The sequence below is a fragment of the Crinia signifera genome, chromosome 8, assembly GCF_055691185.1.
Source record: "Crinia signifera chromosome 8, ASM5569118v1, whole genome shotgun sequence".
NCBI classification, from domain to species: Eukaryota; Metazoa; Chordata; class Amphibia; order Anura; family Myobatrachidae; genus Crinia; species Crinia signifera.
The window spans coordinates 114770473-114787257 of NC_139224.1; the positions used below are offsets into that span (position 1 = coordinate 114770473).

At 44.3% G+C, this 16785-nt stretch overlaps 1 protein-coding gene across 1 annotated transcript in view; it reads right to left on the minus strand.

Annotated features, from left to right (window-relative positions):
• Positions 1-16521, minus strand: part of PALMD (palmdelphin) — a 58012-nt gene extending 41491 nt beyond the window's left edge. Inside the window, exon 1 of the mRNA XM_083157050.1 lies at positions 16286-16521. Coding sequence (XP_083013176.1) covers positions 16286-16330 — 45 coding nt within the window. The 5' untranslated portion in view covers positions 16331-16521. The remainder of the gene's footprint in view (positions 1-16285) is intronic.
• Between the last annotated feature and the right edge of the window lie 264 nt (positions 16522-16785).

Consider the following 16785-nt stretch of genomic DNA (forward strand, 5'->3'; position numbering starts at 1 on the left):
AGAGATTGTAAATAAATCCTATTTCCCACAATTTAAAATAATAATAGAATACAGATACTAGATTATGAAATCACAAAGGAGCTCAGGTCTCAAGGAATGTTTGTGTTGGAATTTTTGGTACCTACAGTGTGACAGAATGCCAGTCAATAGGTCGACCACTATTGGTCGACGGGCAAAAGGTCAACGTGCATTAGGTCAATGTGCACAAAAGGTCGACATGAGTTTTTCCTTTTCTTTTTTCTTTTTGAACTGTGGCACTGTGCTCGAAACATGGTGAGCGAAGCGGTGCACTTATACGGTTGTCCATGTCGACTTAGGTTGACATAGTCACCAAAAAGCATAAAAAAGTTGTGTCAATATTTTTCATGTCAACCTTTTCCATGTCAACATTGATTGTGTCAACCTTTGACCATGTCGACTTAATGCCTGTTGACCTTTTCGTGTGTCGACCTTTTGCCTGTCAACTAATAGTGGTCGAACTATTAACTGTCAACCTAATTACTGTCGACCCTATGACCCATATTCCTCTTGGCAATGTCTGCTCATCTGTTTCAGTGAAGGTTTATATGTTTCCCTACTGAGCAGCTGTAATAGTAATACCAATACCACCTTTTTCAATGCCGCAATAACCTGGGTTTTTTCCAAGTTAATTTAACCTGTGCTGCAACTCAGTGTATAGGAGTCCCAAAAAATAACTTCAGTCCAATGGCCCATTAATCTAATCCTATAGTCAGCAGGGTTGGACTCAGGTAATAGGCAGTGTAAATGGGTGTCCTGGGTCCCACCGAATGCATAGGGAGTAATATCACTAGCACTTGCCGATGATGTCATCTCCTAGAGCTGACAAACGTGTGCAGTGTAAATGACACAAACCAGCCATAACCAGGGTCTTCAGTGCGGTTTGAATTGAGTCTGACTGGGTTTGCCCAGGGTTCAAACGGTGTCCCAAAACCTGGGTTGGACCCTGGATTTCAATGGAAAAGGGATGTGTCCTCATAAATTCAACATTGTATATCTACCACAGAGAAAATGTAGTCACGTTTGTGTGTATTGTCAGGCACCGCGGAACCTTTTTGGCGCCATATAAATAAACAATAATTGTGGTTATCTGAGAAGATACGAGCTACCTCAAGCTTCAGTGTGGCCAGTGTCAGACTAATGGTGTGTAAACACTTGTACAATGTGCATGAGATTTTGACTATATAGTCAAAATCTCATCTGGATCGAACAGGTTTTAACCCTTGCGCTCCCATATCGCAGCCAGAAAGTCTTGGCTGCATATACTATATAGTGCAGACCTGCACTATATAGTCTAAATTGTATATATAGTCTAAATTGTAATATAGTCTAAATTGTACAAGTGTGTACACACCTTAAGAAGGAAGGGCCCACCAGGGGAATGCAGTGGTGGGGGACCCTGCATACAGTAGGAGTGAAGCCAGCCTCCAGAGGGGGTGTGGCTAGCCACCACAGAGGAATGCCTAACCATTAGAGAGTGTATGGTCTGGGCTCCTTCATAAACATACTAGTTGCCAGCCTGTCAGATTGGAACAACGTAACAGTAATGTCAGCGACGGTAGAAAAAAGAAAGTAGTTCCCTTAGGACCCAGCCTCACGTGTTTGTTTAAGAATGGTGTGGAGCATTGGAACATGAATAGTCCACATGATGTCATTCCGAAATACAATATATATAGGTCCTTGAATGTCTCTTACCATCTTTGCTTCTACCAGGCTTCCAAATCATGCTTAGAGAATCCTTTCACCTTACTGTACATTGGACCATGGAACATTTTCTTTAAAATATATATCATAAAATGATAAATATTGACATCATATAGTTCTTTGGTAAATTATTAACTATTTGATTTTTATGTCCAAAATTGAACAGTGAAGTCTATGGGAGCAGATTTCCGTACCACATATTGCCAGGGGGACTGGCAATATGTGTAATACCAAATAAAAAGGGGGACTGCAGGAACGTTTGTCCTGGGGAAGGACAAAGAGTCCCAGCAGCCGATTAGTTTATATAGATGCCTTTGTCAGCCTCTGACCCCACTTTTTTTTTTTCATGGCAGCCATGTATACAGATAGAGCTATCCCAGCGGCGTAACTATAGCACCGCAGCCCCCGCCACCACGGGGGGGGGGCGCTCCTGCATGTGAGGGCGCCGGGGGCTGCGGTGCTATAGTTACACCCCCCCCCCCCCAATCCCTCGCAGACTTACCTATCTCGCTGGTCCCGGCGGCTCTGTTCTTCTGCTGAGGACCACCACAAAATGCCCACCCCTATATAGCACACTGTTCTCTGAAACTGTCTGCTGTATGGGGCGGCCATTTTGTGGTGGCGCCCAAAACTTAGCTACGCCACTGAGCTATCCTCATCTAGCCCTTTAATAGGATTAAGTGAGCCAGAGCTGTCGGACTTCTGCTAATCCCCTACTGTATTGTTCTATGTATTGTATTGCAGCTGAGAACAATAGATGATAAGCCTTGGTGAGCCATTGCTCTCCAGAGAAGGCTAGTTGAAGAAGGTTTCAAATCAAATCAAATCATAATACTATTTCTCCCAGTACATTAAGGCAATAATTATAATATATTAATAACCACAGGTCGCCCATCTACAGATAAACTCCTGTTAGCATGGGAATTTTATTATATCATTAATTTCACTCAAATTACAGACCATTTGTTCTCAAACTCCACTGTCAGGGCCCTAAACACATCATACTGTATTTTACATGTCACCTGTTGATCATTACAATGTGACAGGTGTGAAACACTGCACCTGTGCACCTGCTGGGTGTTCTGGTAACTGGGAACGGCTGTAGACTATCCAGTAAGAAGACCATTGGAATGTCAGAGGAATTTATGAAGCACCATAGCTCTCTTTTGTTGGGTCACTGTTAAAGCATTTAGTTTATGGGCAGAACTAAAACATAATGGTTGGAGACTTTTACGAAGACGATTTGTTGCGCGTCAAGGAAAGAAAATATGCTACAGACTCTGAGTAATGTTAGTACATCAGGCTAACATAATTCTATCTTATTATGAGTACAGTGTATAGGTAGAATTCAACACTACTCAACAACAACAACATTGAGAGTCTATAATTCTGGCCAATGATATATTAGTTGTACTGTAATTTTAAAAAAGACAGTCAGCAGATTTCTAGGTAATAAACTATAGAGAATTAGTATGGGCTTCTTATTAGAAGACTAGCAATTATGCACCATGATTATAATGAATCTGTTAATATCTTGTTATTATTGCATTGCTATTGCCTGTAATTATTTAAGTAGTACAATGTACAGTAAGCTTACATTACGTCCCGGACACCATTCGCACTGCCTGTGGCAGAGGAGCATAAATAGCACTTTGGGCCCAATTCAGTCATGGTGATCATCGGGGGGGGGGGGGGGGGGGGGGCGCAGAAAATGCAGGCGTTCCGCAGCGGCCTCCTTCTTTCCAAGGCCATTGCAGCACTGAGTAAGTCCTGGCTTACTTTGCACTCCAATGGGGGGAAATCCATTAGACGGTGATTGGATTTCTGCCTGTGTGCATGGCTGCAAATGAATTTGCAACCATGCACAGGGGTGGGAATTAGCTTCTGTGAGATGTGGCATTAACCTGATCACTGGGCTCCAAATATTCACAGCCCAGCGAACAGGTCTGAATCAGGCCCTTTTCTGGTAAACAGGATCTGTGTTTGTGTGGCAGATAATTGTTTTACACAAATAAGACTAAAGCTGGCCATACACTGGGGTGACTTCTCTGAGCAGTGAAGTCTCTGACAATCCCCCCTTGAGCCGCCTTGGACCAGGCAGGATCACATGCAATATACCATATGCGGTCCTTTTGCATATGACATATAGTCTGTGATCACAGCCAAGCCTGCGTGGCTTGGCTACAATCCAATATATCTCTCCTGCTGGCGGTGCAACTTGCAGGTTTCAATGCGATGCACACAGAACTGCGCATCGCAACGGACCTGCTGTCAAATGCATGCGATTTGGATGCTTTTTATGCAAATGATCGCCGCAATCGCATAAAAAGTGACCACATCGCCTGTATATTGCACCACTGTATGGGCACCTTAAATATTCTTGGGTTCTTCAGATAAGTCTGAGGTCCATCTTGTTCAGCCGCACATTTCCTTTTGCTAGGAATAGGGATCATTGGGACTGATTCAGAGTTGATCAATGGTTCACAAATAGAGCGATCATGGGATGGCCATCGATGATTCTAAATCATTGATGGCCGATGGTGAATACTTTTGCCATCGATGGGGGAGAACCAGATGGTTTCCCTATATCAATGGGAAAATGGATGACCATCGATAGGTAAACTATCAATGGTCATCCATCACATAGTTTAATAGTATCGATGGCTGGTTGCAGTATTGCCATCAATGGCAACCATCTATGGCAATTGCACCAATGGCCTCCCTTTGGTCCGTACGCACTGTGAATGCACTAGGGTGAATAGCTACAGAAAATGGAAACAGGGAAGTCCAGGAACAGAGCATTTTCTCCCTCATGGAGAGGGTCAGGTAGGTAAGTATGGTCAAAGTACGTTTACAATCCATACGCCATAGGTTCCCAAACGCGGTCCTCAAGGCACCCCAACGGTCCAGGTTTTAGGTATATCCATGGCTCAGCACAGATGGTTAAATCAGACTGACTGCGTTACTAATTAAGTCACCTGTGGCCAAGCATGGATATACTTAATACCTGGACCGTTGGGGTGCCTTGAGGACCGCGTTTGGGAACCTATGGCGTATGGATTGTAAACGTACTTTGACCATACTTACCTACCTGACCCTCTCCATGAGGTAGAAAATGCTCTGTTCCTGGACTTCCCTGGTAATGTATGATTGCCATCACCTGTGGTGAAACAACTTTCTTATCAATTATCCAGCTTCCCCACAGGTGATGGCAATCACACATTACCAGGGAAGACCAGGAACAGAGCATTTTCTCCCACATGGAGAGGGTCAGGTAGGCAAGTATGACTGACTGACAGGAATCTGGCAATCGAGGGAGGTCCCCTGTCGTTTTCTGGGTGTGCCTGATACCATGCCTGCCACACCTGCATTGTAACAGTTGGTCTGTGATGTCAGCGTCAGCCTTAATCAGCCTGTCTGAGTGGCAGATTAGTGGAAGCTTCACAGTTATGCCCCATTCAGACTGCACTTTTTACCCGGTATATTGCCTTCTTTAACCGTTTCAAAACGGTAACTGGCTACCTCAGCTCAGCCTCCCAGCAGCATCGGGCACATGGCAGAGCAGCCTGTACGCAGGGCACAGCTGGCCTCTTCCTGCAGTCCGGGAATAGTCAGACAACCAGTCAGACACTGGGCACTACACTGCGGGGTGAAGGGGGGGCACTGGGCGCTACACTGCGGGGTGTAGTGGGGACACTGGGCACTACACTGCGGGGTGAAGGGGGACACTGGGCGCTATACTGCAGGGTGAAGGGGGGGACACTGGGCACTATTCTGCGGGGTGCACTGGCCACTATACTGTAAGGAGAGGGGAGGGGGTCATTGGGCGCTATATTGTAGCCGGGTGTCGGGTACAGACTCCTCTGGATGGCTTTTTCAAAATTGCTTTCACACCACAAACCTGCTTTAGACCAGGTATTTAGATGCGGTGTGAAAGGGGTTAAACTTGCTCTGACCCGTTTAAAAAAAAAACTTTTTAAATACCTGGTCTAAGCAGGTTTTGCGGTGTGAAAGCAGCATTACTGAAATTTTCATAGACTGCAAAAACTGTTCGGGAATTGGCTCTACTACTAATACATATTTGTTACACAGTGCTGAGGAATCATAGCTATAATAATAACAATAATAACAATCTATACTAATATTAGGAGAATAGCAGACTTGTTGCAGAAGCACCTGTTCCCTACAGCAGTGTCTCTGAAACCTATGAGACAATGTTGGCATCTTTGCTGCAATTGTTACAATGTTTGGCTCACAGAGACTCTCCTATCTGTATAAATGCAATATATTGTTCCATTCTCCATAGGAACATGTACAGGCATAGCTAGGTTGCTATTTAAAATGAATTAAGTTTAAATAAACATGTAAATATATGTGTGAGATAAAAACGCTTTCCTAAAATGTAAAAGGATTCTTGTACCTTTGTCTAATCTACAACAGAATGTTGTTGTTCTATCTACACACAATGTGAGTGATGGAAACTATGAGCAATTACACAGATAACTAGATACGCTGGGTAGATGTTTGAAGCAGTTATAAGGGAGGAGAAGTTATAAGCTGCCTGGTACTTTATCACCAGCCAATCAGCTCCTAAGGGCTATTTCACACACTCCGGCTCCTATCGGGCGGCGAAAACCCGTACGGCCAGGAAGCCGTGCAGCACACAGTAGTTTATCACGGAGGGGATGGCCACAGCCTGGCAGCCGTCCCTTCCAGTGGCGGGATCCGGCTGCAACGGTGCGGCCAAGCCGTGGCCATCCCGTGTGAATGGACACAATAGTGTCCATTCACAACTAATGTGTGCGGCACAGCTCCCTGGCCGTGCTGGATTTCACCGTCCGGCAGGAGCCGGAATGTGTGAAACCGGCCTAACTGTCTCTTTTTGAACCCAGCCTATAATTTAACAGTCAGGAGTTGATTGGCCGGTGATAAAGTACCAGGCAGCGTATCACTTCTCCTCCTTTATCCCTGCTTCATACATCTACCCCTCTGTTCTAAACACACACACACAAACCAACACAACCTGCAGCATGTTTAATATGGTCCCTGCAAGCTGAAGTCATGTGGGCCACATGAAGGGTTAAACATAGATGCAGACAACTTCTGACTACAGAGTAGGTATCTAGGAACCAGCAACTGGTAATACAAGTTTATGCTGGTAACACAGCTGCTTCGGAGAGTCCCAAAGCCAACAGGCCAATTTCCCAGTGTCTCACCCACATAGACGACTGATGTAAGTGGAGATTTTGATACATGGGTGTACATTTCTAGAATAGACTCATCTGACACTTCCATGGTAACAGCAGTTTGTGTACATGTCAGTTTCAGCTGCATATTCCAGAGGCATACATTCTTCAGCCTTACAATAACATCTCAGGCAGACTTTCCCAGCTACATGCGAGCACAGGTGGTGCAATTAGTGACTCATCTATTCTTATACACACAACAAAGGTTATGACATTAAGAAAAAGGGCGAATAGCTGCACTCTGAATGAATAAGTGAATAAAAATGCATTCAACCACACTGAATGATCACCAATTGGACCCATGTGCTATCTATTTGGACAGTTCCATCACCACAAACTTCACATTCATCTGGATCAAATGTGTAATCATGAGAAAACCCTGTTCAGACTCTGGTGGAAATTTACTAAGCTGTGTATTCAGAATTTACTTCTTATTTATTTAGCACCCTCAGTCTAGAACAGTGGTAGCCAACCCTAGCCCTCGAGAGCTACCAACAGTTCACATTTTCCAGACAACCTAGCTGCTGCACAGCTGCAACCATTAATCACTGACACATTTTAAAAGATCCACAGATGGAGCTAATTAGCTCACTTGTGATTCTGTGAGGAGACCTGCAAAACATGCACTGTTGGTGGCTCTCGAGGGCTAGGGTTGGCTACCCCAGGTCTAGAAGATAGTAGACAGGATCTGATTGGTTGTCCATAGCAACATCACATGTGAAGTAGAATACACATCTTAGTAAATTTCCCCCTCTGCCAGGACTCTGTCCTTCTCCTCCATTGGTCAAGGTTGTTGGTAATTATTCTGTGATTGATTTTGCTCCATGAATCTTCTGGTCGTAACCAGTGAATAATAGGAACAAGTCAGCTTGCTATAGTCACATGTGTCTATTGGTATATATTATGTTTTTGATGTTGTTAAATGCACGTGCCAATTTTAGATTATTAAAACAGTGTTTTGTAAAGACAATCCCACTATAAATATTTATTCACTTATTCATTTAGAGCGCAGCGATTTACCATATTTCTTGTTGTTCCCTTCTGTGGGGCTTGACTATCCCCACAACATAGCAGCTGCTATTAGAACTTCCACTTATTCAGGAACCCAGTTACTACTCCTTGGTATTTTTTTTCATAGTTATGACATTGCACACCATGGGCTTAAAGGACACACACACACAAAATGTGTATTTAATTGTTTAATATACTATGGGATCATTGCCATGATATAAACACCATACTTGCCTACCTGACCCTCTCCTTCAGGGAGAAAATGCTCTGTTCCTGGGCTTCCCTGGTAATGTGTGATTGCCATCACCTGTGGTGAAACGCCTTTCTTATCAATTAACACAGAGCGCTGGTGCAGCTGAGCGATCTGACCTTAACTAGATCGCTCAGCACACTACACCATAGCACTACATCACCATGTGTAGGCCCCTTAAGCAAAGTCTGACAAAATAAAGATCCATGCAACCATTTGGGAAGCATTTGCTCCAGCTACCAATACAGTGAGTGGTGACAATAGTCCTCCTGTTGCACTTTAATCCATTTGGTCCCATCAATATTTTGTTACTGGTACATTTTGGACTAAAAGTACCAAACCAGGCACCCAAGTGCAGCCCCTAGATCAGGCATTCCCAACCACGGTCCTCAAGGCACACCAACAGTGCAGGTTTTCTAGATATCCAAGCTTGAGCACAGGTGACTTAATTAGTATCTGAGTGATTCTGATTAAACCATCTGTGCTGAAGCCTGGATATCACTAAAACCTGCACTGTTGGTGTGCCTTGAGGACAGTGGATGGGAATGCCTGGTGTGCCTAATATGACATTTGCTACTGCACACACTACTTAATACATGGCTGGCTGGTACTGTATGTTGCATACCTCCCAACAGTCCCGATTTTAGCGGGACAGTCCCGATTATCAGGGCCTGTCCCGCTGTCCCACCCGCGGGCGGCAGTGTCCCGCGGTGTGGGGGGGCTGTTGGGAGTCCCCCCTGTCAGCTGCTAAGCAGCAGGGAATAAACGCTGTGCGCAGGGAATCCCGCAGCCAGGGGCATGGCTAGAGGCTCACAGACCACAACCACCAGCTTTCTCTACCCTTTCTTTCCAGCCACTGTAATTCTGCCATCATGCCAGTTGATGGAACATTATCCCATCTGCAACACGATAACTGGACACTGCTTCCTGCATCACAGGAATCTTTATAGCATTCATGTTTACAGTCAGTACAAGGTGACAAACACCATGCTCAAGTGCACAGCTTCTGACCCAGAATAAAAGAGCTACTAAATAATGAAACTACGGTGTTAGAGAAACAGATACCTACTGTATATAGCTGTAGAACAGTCTGTAGTTGAAGCTGCTCATTCATTACTTCTGTATTAGTCTTTCCGGCAAAGGACAGGCAACAATAATCTCCGATTTACATGGCAGTTGTCCATGACTGTTATAATGGCATACCTTATTACAGACACAGGGGTCGATGTAGTAAGCCTTAAAGAGAGACGAAATGGACTGAGATGAAGTACCAGAAGGGCCGGACTGGACAATAGGGGTCCGGGGTGTTGGTCCCCCCCCAACCCTTATTCTTATATCAGGTTCCAGACTGTGCACTTGAATTATGCAATTGTTACTCCATTGAAGGTACAGTTACATGGAGTCTTATAACTGTCCTTGCCTTGGTGGGAACTGGTCTCACCTCCTGTGATTACTGCCCACACCCCCTTAAGCATGTTCCCCTACTAAGGCATTCCCCCAATGCGCCCTTCATACTAGAGTTCAGTCTGGGCCCAGGACTGGAGTCCCCACAGACCCCCACCCACCTTCACCCGATGGCTGCCCTGTCTGGGATATCCATTTGTAAACCCACCCCCCCCCCCCACCGCTGTACTTGCAGAGACAGGGTATAGCACACTACGATCAACAGTGTGCCACCGCGGCCTACGTGCACAAATGCCAGGGCAAAATTGGAGTACCAGTCTGTCACTGTCAGCAAGTTTGTAGTAGATGGTTCCACAATAATGCTAAAATTACGGGCTTGCTACTTCTGACCCAGTGATTTCAGTAGAAGTATCACGGTTGCCAAATAAAGGAAATGTTTGACATCAAAGTAATCAATAACAGGCAGTGTGTAGGCAGGGATTATTGTGGAATTAAATTATTCAGTACCTATTACAATGAACTCCTTTCCTACCAAGTGCTATAATCCCTGCTTCTATTCTATAAGTGTAACACACAGGCAGTATCCCCAGGTCAGGAGATCATGGCTCTGCTAATACATCATCAAATATGCTGATGATGTCCTATTGCCACAGACTTCAACTACAGGTGTGAAATGTAATAGGGTGAGAGAATCAGAAAGTGAGAGATTTGGTAAGAAATCTCCAGGTTTTTTCAAGCGGCAATCATTTACACTGTAAAATCAGTTTCATTTTGCAATGTAAATGATTGCCGCTTTAAAAAAATGTGGAGATTCTTACCAAATCTCTCACTTTCTGATTCTCTCACCCCAAGTGTATCCTCTAAATTAGGAGTGGGGAACCTCAGGCCTGGGGGCCCTATGAGGCCCCCGTAACCTGTCTGAGTTGCATGATCACCCGCCTGGCGGCTTTGCCGGGAGTCAAGTACAGGGGAATTCGTGCAAGAGGCCGGTAGTTCTTGCGAGATTCCTCTTGATCAACAGCAGCCGGAGACTGTCATTCCTAATCAGCGGCAGCCGCCGGAGGGTGGGACAGCTACTGCAAGACAATTTGTAAGAGAAATCTTTACATATGGCCCCCAAAGGATTTTTTCCCCATACAAACGGCCCTTGGCACAAAAAAGGTTTCCCACCCAAGCTCGTCTAAATGAAGCAATATTAAGGCTAAAAGGTCACACTCAGCCTGGAAATAGCATTTACATTACTGAAATTAAATTGCTTTTGTGGCACAATACAAGCAAACAAAACAAGCACCAGGATTCATACATGCCTTATATGTGAATAACGCAGATACATAATATGTTGGATGCTTTGTGAATTGTATGTCTCTGCTCCGTCTAGATCACTTAGAAAATGATCCTACATCGCTGTGTGTAGGGGCCATAGCGAGAGAGTTGCGTGGCTATCGCTGGTAGAATAAGAATGAGCAGGGACCATAAATTAAGTAATTGCCAGTGTTTTCTTACCTGAGAACACAGGCGCGAACAGCTCGCTCAGCACACAGCGCTGGATGCTGATCGATCTGGGGGTCCATGTCTTTGACATTAAGACCCAAAATTATGAAAAACTCATGTCATCCTTTTCGTGTGTCGTTTTTTGTTGACCTTTTTCTAGAGCCAACTGTAAGATGCCTTGTCTAAAGGCAGACAGATTGGGCCAAGAAATGTGGTGAAAATTGGACAAATCGAATGTGTTTGACATCCCATGTGATCCGATCCTATATCCCGTGCACATCGGTTCGAAGAGGTCGGACATGCTGCACATATGATAAATCGTATGTGCAGCCGTCGGGTGCACATCGCGGGTGCAATGTATTGCATCCCACTTGCCTTGAAGTCCCCCGGCAGCTACCCGGGTGTCCTTTTGAATGCAATTTAAAAATGGCAGGGAGCTACCGGGAGAGTTCAAGGGAAAACTGGTCCAACTTGTGCCTCAGAAGTCAGACCAGTGTATGGGGGCCTTATCTGTTATATATTCCACAAGCTTTTATCATATATTAGCCGTTAACTAGCATTTTGGTGCAAGGTTTGCATACCTTTTTTATTTTTAGCTAATCACAAAATGTTAACTAGTATATATTATTTGTATTAATTCATTTTAATAACCAAATAGATAAGGCTCTGTAATTTGAATAACTGCCTGTGTTACTGGCAAGTCATAAAAACAAAGGCATCATGCAAACATAATTGTTTATCTAATCTGAACTAAACAAGAATGAACACCATGTATGAGCCTGAGGCGTCCGTTCATTCATATACGGATGATAAGTGGATGGTTTATTCTAACCAATGTTAAGGTGCATACACACGGGGCAAGATGATCGCTGGCAATATATTGCAAGCAATATATTGCTCAGCAATCATTTTGCCCCGTTTTCATCTGCGACCAGAGATGGTCGCAGATGAAAATGTCACACTGCCGGGAGAAGAGGCAGTGGAAGTCGCTGGTCGGAGGAGCATCCTCCGACGACCAGCGACCGTTCAGGGGCTAAAAACGGGAGAGCGCACCCGGCGATTGATCGCCGGTGCACACTCCCATCTCTGGCAATATGGTCACTCAGCGACCATATTTCCAGCGATATTTGCAATAATCGCCCCCATGTGTACTCACCTTAAGATTGCAGTCTCAGCTGTACCTTGTTGGGATCTAGAATGAGGAGCTCTTTCCTAATGGGTGGTGCTATTGCTTTTATGTTGAAAATTGCATAATGTAAGTAAAGCTTTGTTCTGTGTTCAAGTGAGCTGGGTGTCCTTAATTTGGAATATGTAATCTGACATCAAATACAATTACACATTGTTTAAAGTCAATGACTAGAGATGTGGGATGAATATTGACAGAAATGTTTCTGATCTCAGAGGGTTGCTATGAGCAACTCCCGATCCTAATATTCAAGGAAAAGCCTCTTTATTTAAGGCACTGGGACCCATGAGGTCTAAGGGGCCCACTGCTGCCCCTATTACCCACTGTTTCTCCATTACACTCTGCCTTCCCATGCCTCTTCCTGTCACTTACTGCCATGTTGCATACTGGTTGTGATGGAGGAGGGGGAACCAAATTATATTTTTGCACTTTGGCCTACAACCCACAATTCCACCACTGAAGACAGATTATTGAGAGCCAACTAAACACCTATTCCAAGCAAGCCTGACTTATAGGGGAGCACATGTTGATTAGACAAGGGAGGGGTTGAGCCAGGGTTGCCGACTTTCTTATTCTCCTCTCCGGGAGAAGCCTGGAGAGGACAGTTTCAGGAGCCGCTCAGGGGGCGGGGCTTAAGCATGACATCACTAAGCCCCGCCCCATGCTGGTAAACCAGCGAATTCAGGGATTGTGTCATTTTAGCTCCGCCCCCTCCTCTGAGACCCGAGGATTGCGCCATTTTAATGCCGCGATCTGGGGGTCAGCGGGGGTCCCCCCTGAATCCGGGAGGGTTTCACACCCTTCCGGGGGACCCGATTTTCGGAAGACTCCCGGAAATTCCGGGAGGGTCGGCAACCCTGGGTTGAGCCACAAATAGAAATTGCGTGAAAGGATGTTACAAATAGGGTGGATTTTCCCTTTAACACATGGATCAAATTTAAACAACACATTATTCTAGCAGTAAAATTTTCAATCTGTGCTGGATTCTCATGTATACAGTACATTGTATAGAACAACTGGAGGGGGATTAGATGATCTAAGGCTCACACAGTTTCATTAGAGCAAGCAGAGACTTGAATAAATAGCTGCGTGTCAGGGCTTTTAAATGTACTTTACTTTCCGGGCAATGCTTACCTTACTAGTAGTGTAATATAGAATATGATGAATGGATTCTTACAGGCTTGTTACCACCATTGCAATATGGATACAATACATTGTTCATGTGTACGGGTAAAAACACAACATACAGAAAACCAGAAAAGCTCCATGTTTTTATACCATTGCATATCATTAGAGTAATGATTTACAAGTGTGCACATGGAAGGATTAGTTTGCCAAAACTCCTTAATCTTCCTCACTCCACCCTTATAAAGCTCATTATCTACGGAAACATAAACATTCATGACGTGTTAATGAGCATTTGTATAAGCCAGCGGTAGCCAACTCCAGTCCTCGAGAGCTAGTAACAGTTCATGTTTTCCAGACCACCTAGCAGGTGCACAGGTGCGCTCTTTGCTCACTGACAAATTACAAAAGATCCACAGTTAGAGATAATTACTTCACTTGTGATGCTGTGAGGAGACCTGGACAATATTAACTGTTGGTAGCTCTTGAGGATTGGGGTTGACTACCGCTGGTATAAGCTATAACCAAAGTCACATCAGCAATGTATTCTCTCCATCAGGGGTTTTCAACCTTCAAGTTTCCCCTAAAGGGCATGAGGATTGAGGCAACAGATGGGACAATTACTGACCCAGCAATATACAGTAGATAACCTCACTAGTGCATGAATAATGAAACCCACAAAACATGACCGGTTTGGGGTATTAAAGTAGGACTGAAGTTGAAAACCACTTCTCTAGATCAGTGGAACCCCAAATTTGGTCCTCAAGGAGCAATAAAGCTGGGTACACACTAGTAGATATATCTGCAGATCAGTTGATCTGCATATATATCTCTGGCCGGATCAGGCAGCGCGTTCTCCATACACAATGCCTGATCCGTCAGGACTGACATCACAAATGGGTGGTAGATTGAGCTCTGGTGCAGATGTACAGGCAGTCAGAAGTCGGCCCATACACACAGCGCAATGCACCAATATATCAGCCATTGCTTGTGTTTTTAACAGACAGATCGCTGGTACACGCTGGTCGATCGTCCATCAACAGATCGGCTTCTTAATCAAATGGCCAAGATATTGACCAGTGTGTACTGGGGTTGTAGATCTGTCAAACCGTAATGCAGGTGTCATAAGGCGAGCTCAGGGAGGACAGGAACCTCCTGTGGAGCAGAAGGGCATAACACTCAAGGTTTTAAAGATATCCATGGCTCAGCACAGATGGTTAAATCATATAGACTGAAGTACTAATAAAGTCACCTGTGGCCAAGCATTGATTTACTTAAAACCTGGTAGTGCTCCTTCAGAACGGAGTTTGGAAACCACTGCTCTAGATCGGGAGTTCTCTACTCCTCCACAGAAGGGTGTACACACAGTGTGATTGCCTTGCTATTCAATCAGAATCGACTCACATAGCAAGGCAAATGCATTCAATTTGGACTATATAGTACAGATCTGTTTTACATAGTCTTGCATGCAAAGTCTATTTTTCTATTTGATTTTGGTGGAGTGTATCAGGGTCGAAACGAGATCTAATGTGATCGATTTCCATTTGATTTTGCATATATAAGGTGAATCGAATAGAAAAGTAGACCAGGGTTGCCTACCTGACCCCCTCCTTCAGGGAGAACATGCTCTGTTCCTGGACTTCCCTGGTAATGTATGATTGCCATCACCTGTGGTGACACACCTTTCTTATCAATTAACTAGCTCCCACAGGTGCTGGCAATCATACATTACCAGGGAAGTCCAGGAACAGAGCATGTTCTCCCTGAAGAAGAGGGTCAGGTAGGCAGCCCTGGTCTACTTTTCTATTTGATTTACCTAATACAGTATGCAAAAATCAAATGGACATCGAACACATTAGATTTCGATTCGAACCCAATACACGCCATCGAAATCAAATAGAAAAATAGACTGTGTAGGCAAGTATGAAGTAGACCCCATTGAACCATGTGTAAAGGGCATTCGTTTATTGGGATTACCAGAAAGGGTCAGGTCATTTTATAATCAGACTTCTAATCTGATCAACTCAAAGCCCTTAGCAGACAGAACCAAGAACTGACACTGTAATAGAATAGTGACACACTATTGTGCATGGTATATACTGATAAGCCATTAATAACGCTCATATTTATATATTATTCTACACACACACACACACACACACACACGTCTGTGAAGAAGCTGTAGCAAGAAGGATTTGGGCACCTAATGGCAGTGGCGTAAGTTTGCCCCAGTTGCCCGGAGGCAAGATTAATATTGGTGCCCCCCTCCCCCTCACACACACAACCTTAAATTTTACATTATATATATTTTCTGACATGTGTGTGATATATATATATATATATATATGAGATAGAAAGAGAGAACACATATTTCATAACTCCATTACAAAAGAGATATTGACAGTTTTCAATTAACTGATTTAAACTTGCAGGGGAGGAGAAGTGCCCCCTTGGGAGCAGGAGCCCGGCGGCAGATGCCTCCATTGCCTCCCAGAGTTCTGCCTCTGCCTAATGGACTTTAAATGTAATCAGTGTAATTTGGCATGGGTGGAAATCTTTCCTAATGCGGGGTCAGCAGTGTGACCCAGTGCCCTTGAAGTGGCCACATACCACAGTCACATACACGCAGCAGTAGTGTGGCTCTCCTGTACATATCTGGCTTATTATAGCCATATCTCTGAACACTTCACACTTACACTGATAATTGTTCACATATCAAAGTATCACAATAGCAACTTGATTTTGTACTCTCATCTCATCAGAACTTGATACAAACAGCACATGTGCTTCCCATCCAACCCCTAATACAGAATTCTGAGAGCTGTCACACAGCAAGACAAGAGAACTTACAGTTATAGCCAGGAGCCTTTCTTTCAGCAACTCCGCTTCTTCCATCCTGCAAAGTTACACAGAAAACATTCAGGGTTGAGCCAGCTATAGTGAAACTGCAGAACAGCTGAAGGAAACAGAGCAGCTGTAGGTTGGAGAGTGATCCTAATGTGGAGCAGAGAAGTAAAGAGTTTCTTAATGGGTTGAAGCAAGTCTGAATGGATCAGCCCAGACAAGCTCATGTGAGGAGGGTGTGCTCTAAAGGCAGGCACTTACACTGCTGGTGGCACTGCTGCTGACAGCCTGTACAGTGACACACACATATTTTCTGTCTTATAATAGGCTGTGAGCTCTGTGTCGTTAAGTACACAAATACTGTATTGTATTGTCTGTGCGTTTTTATGTTACGTCACACTGATTCCGATATATAACATTACACACTATTTCCTGTGTTTATTTAGCTCTTTACCACCATGGATTAGAATTTGTGATCTTTTTTTATTTTGCTAAATTATGGGTCC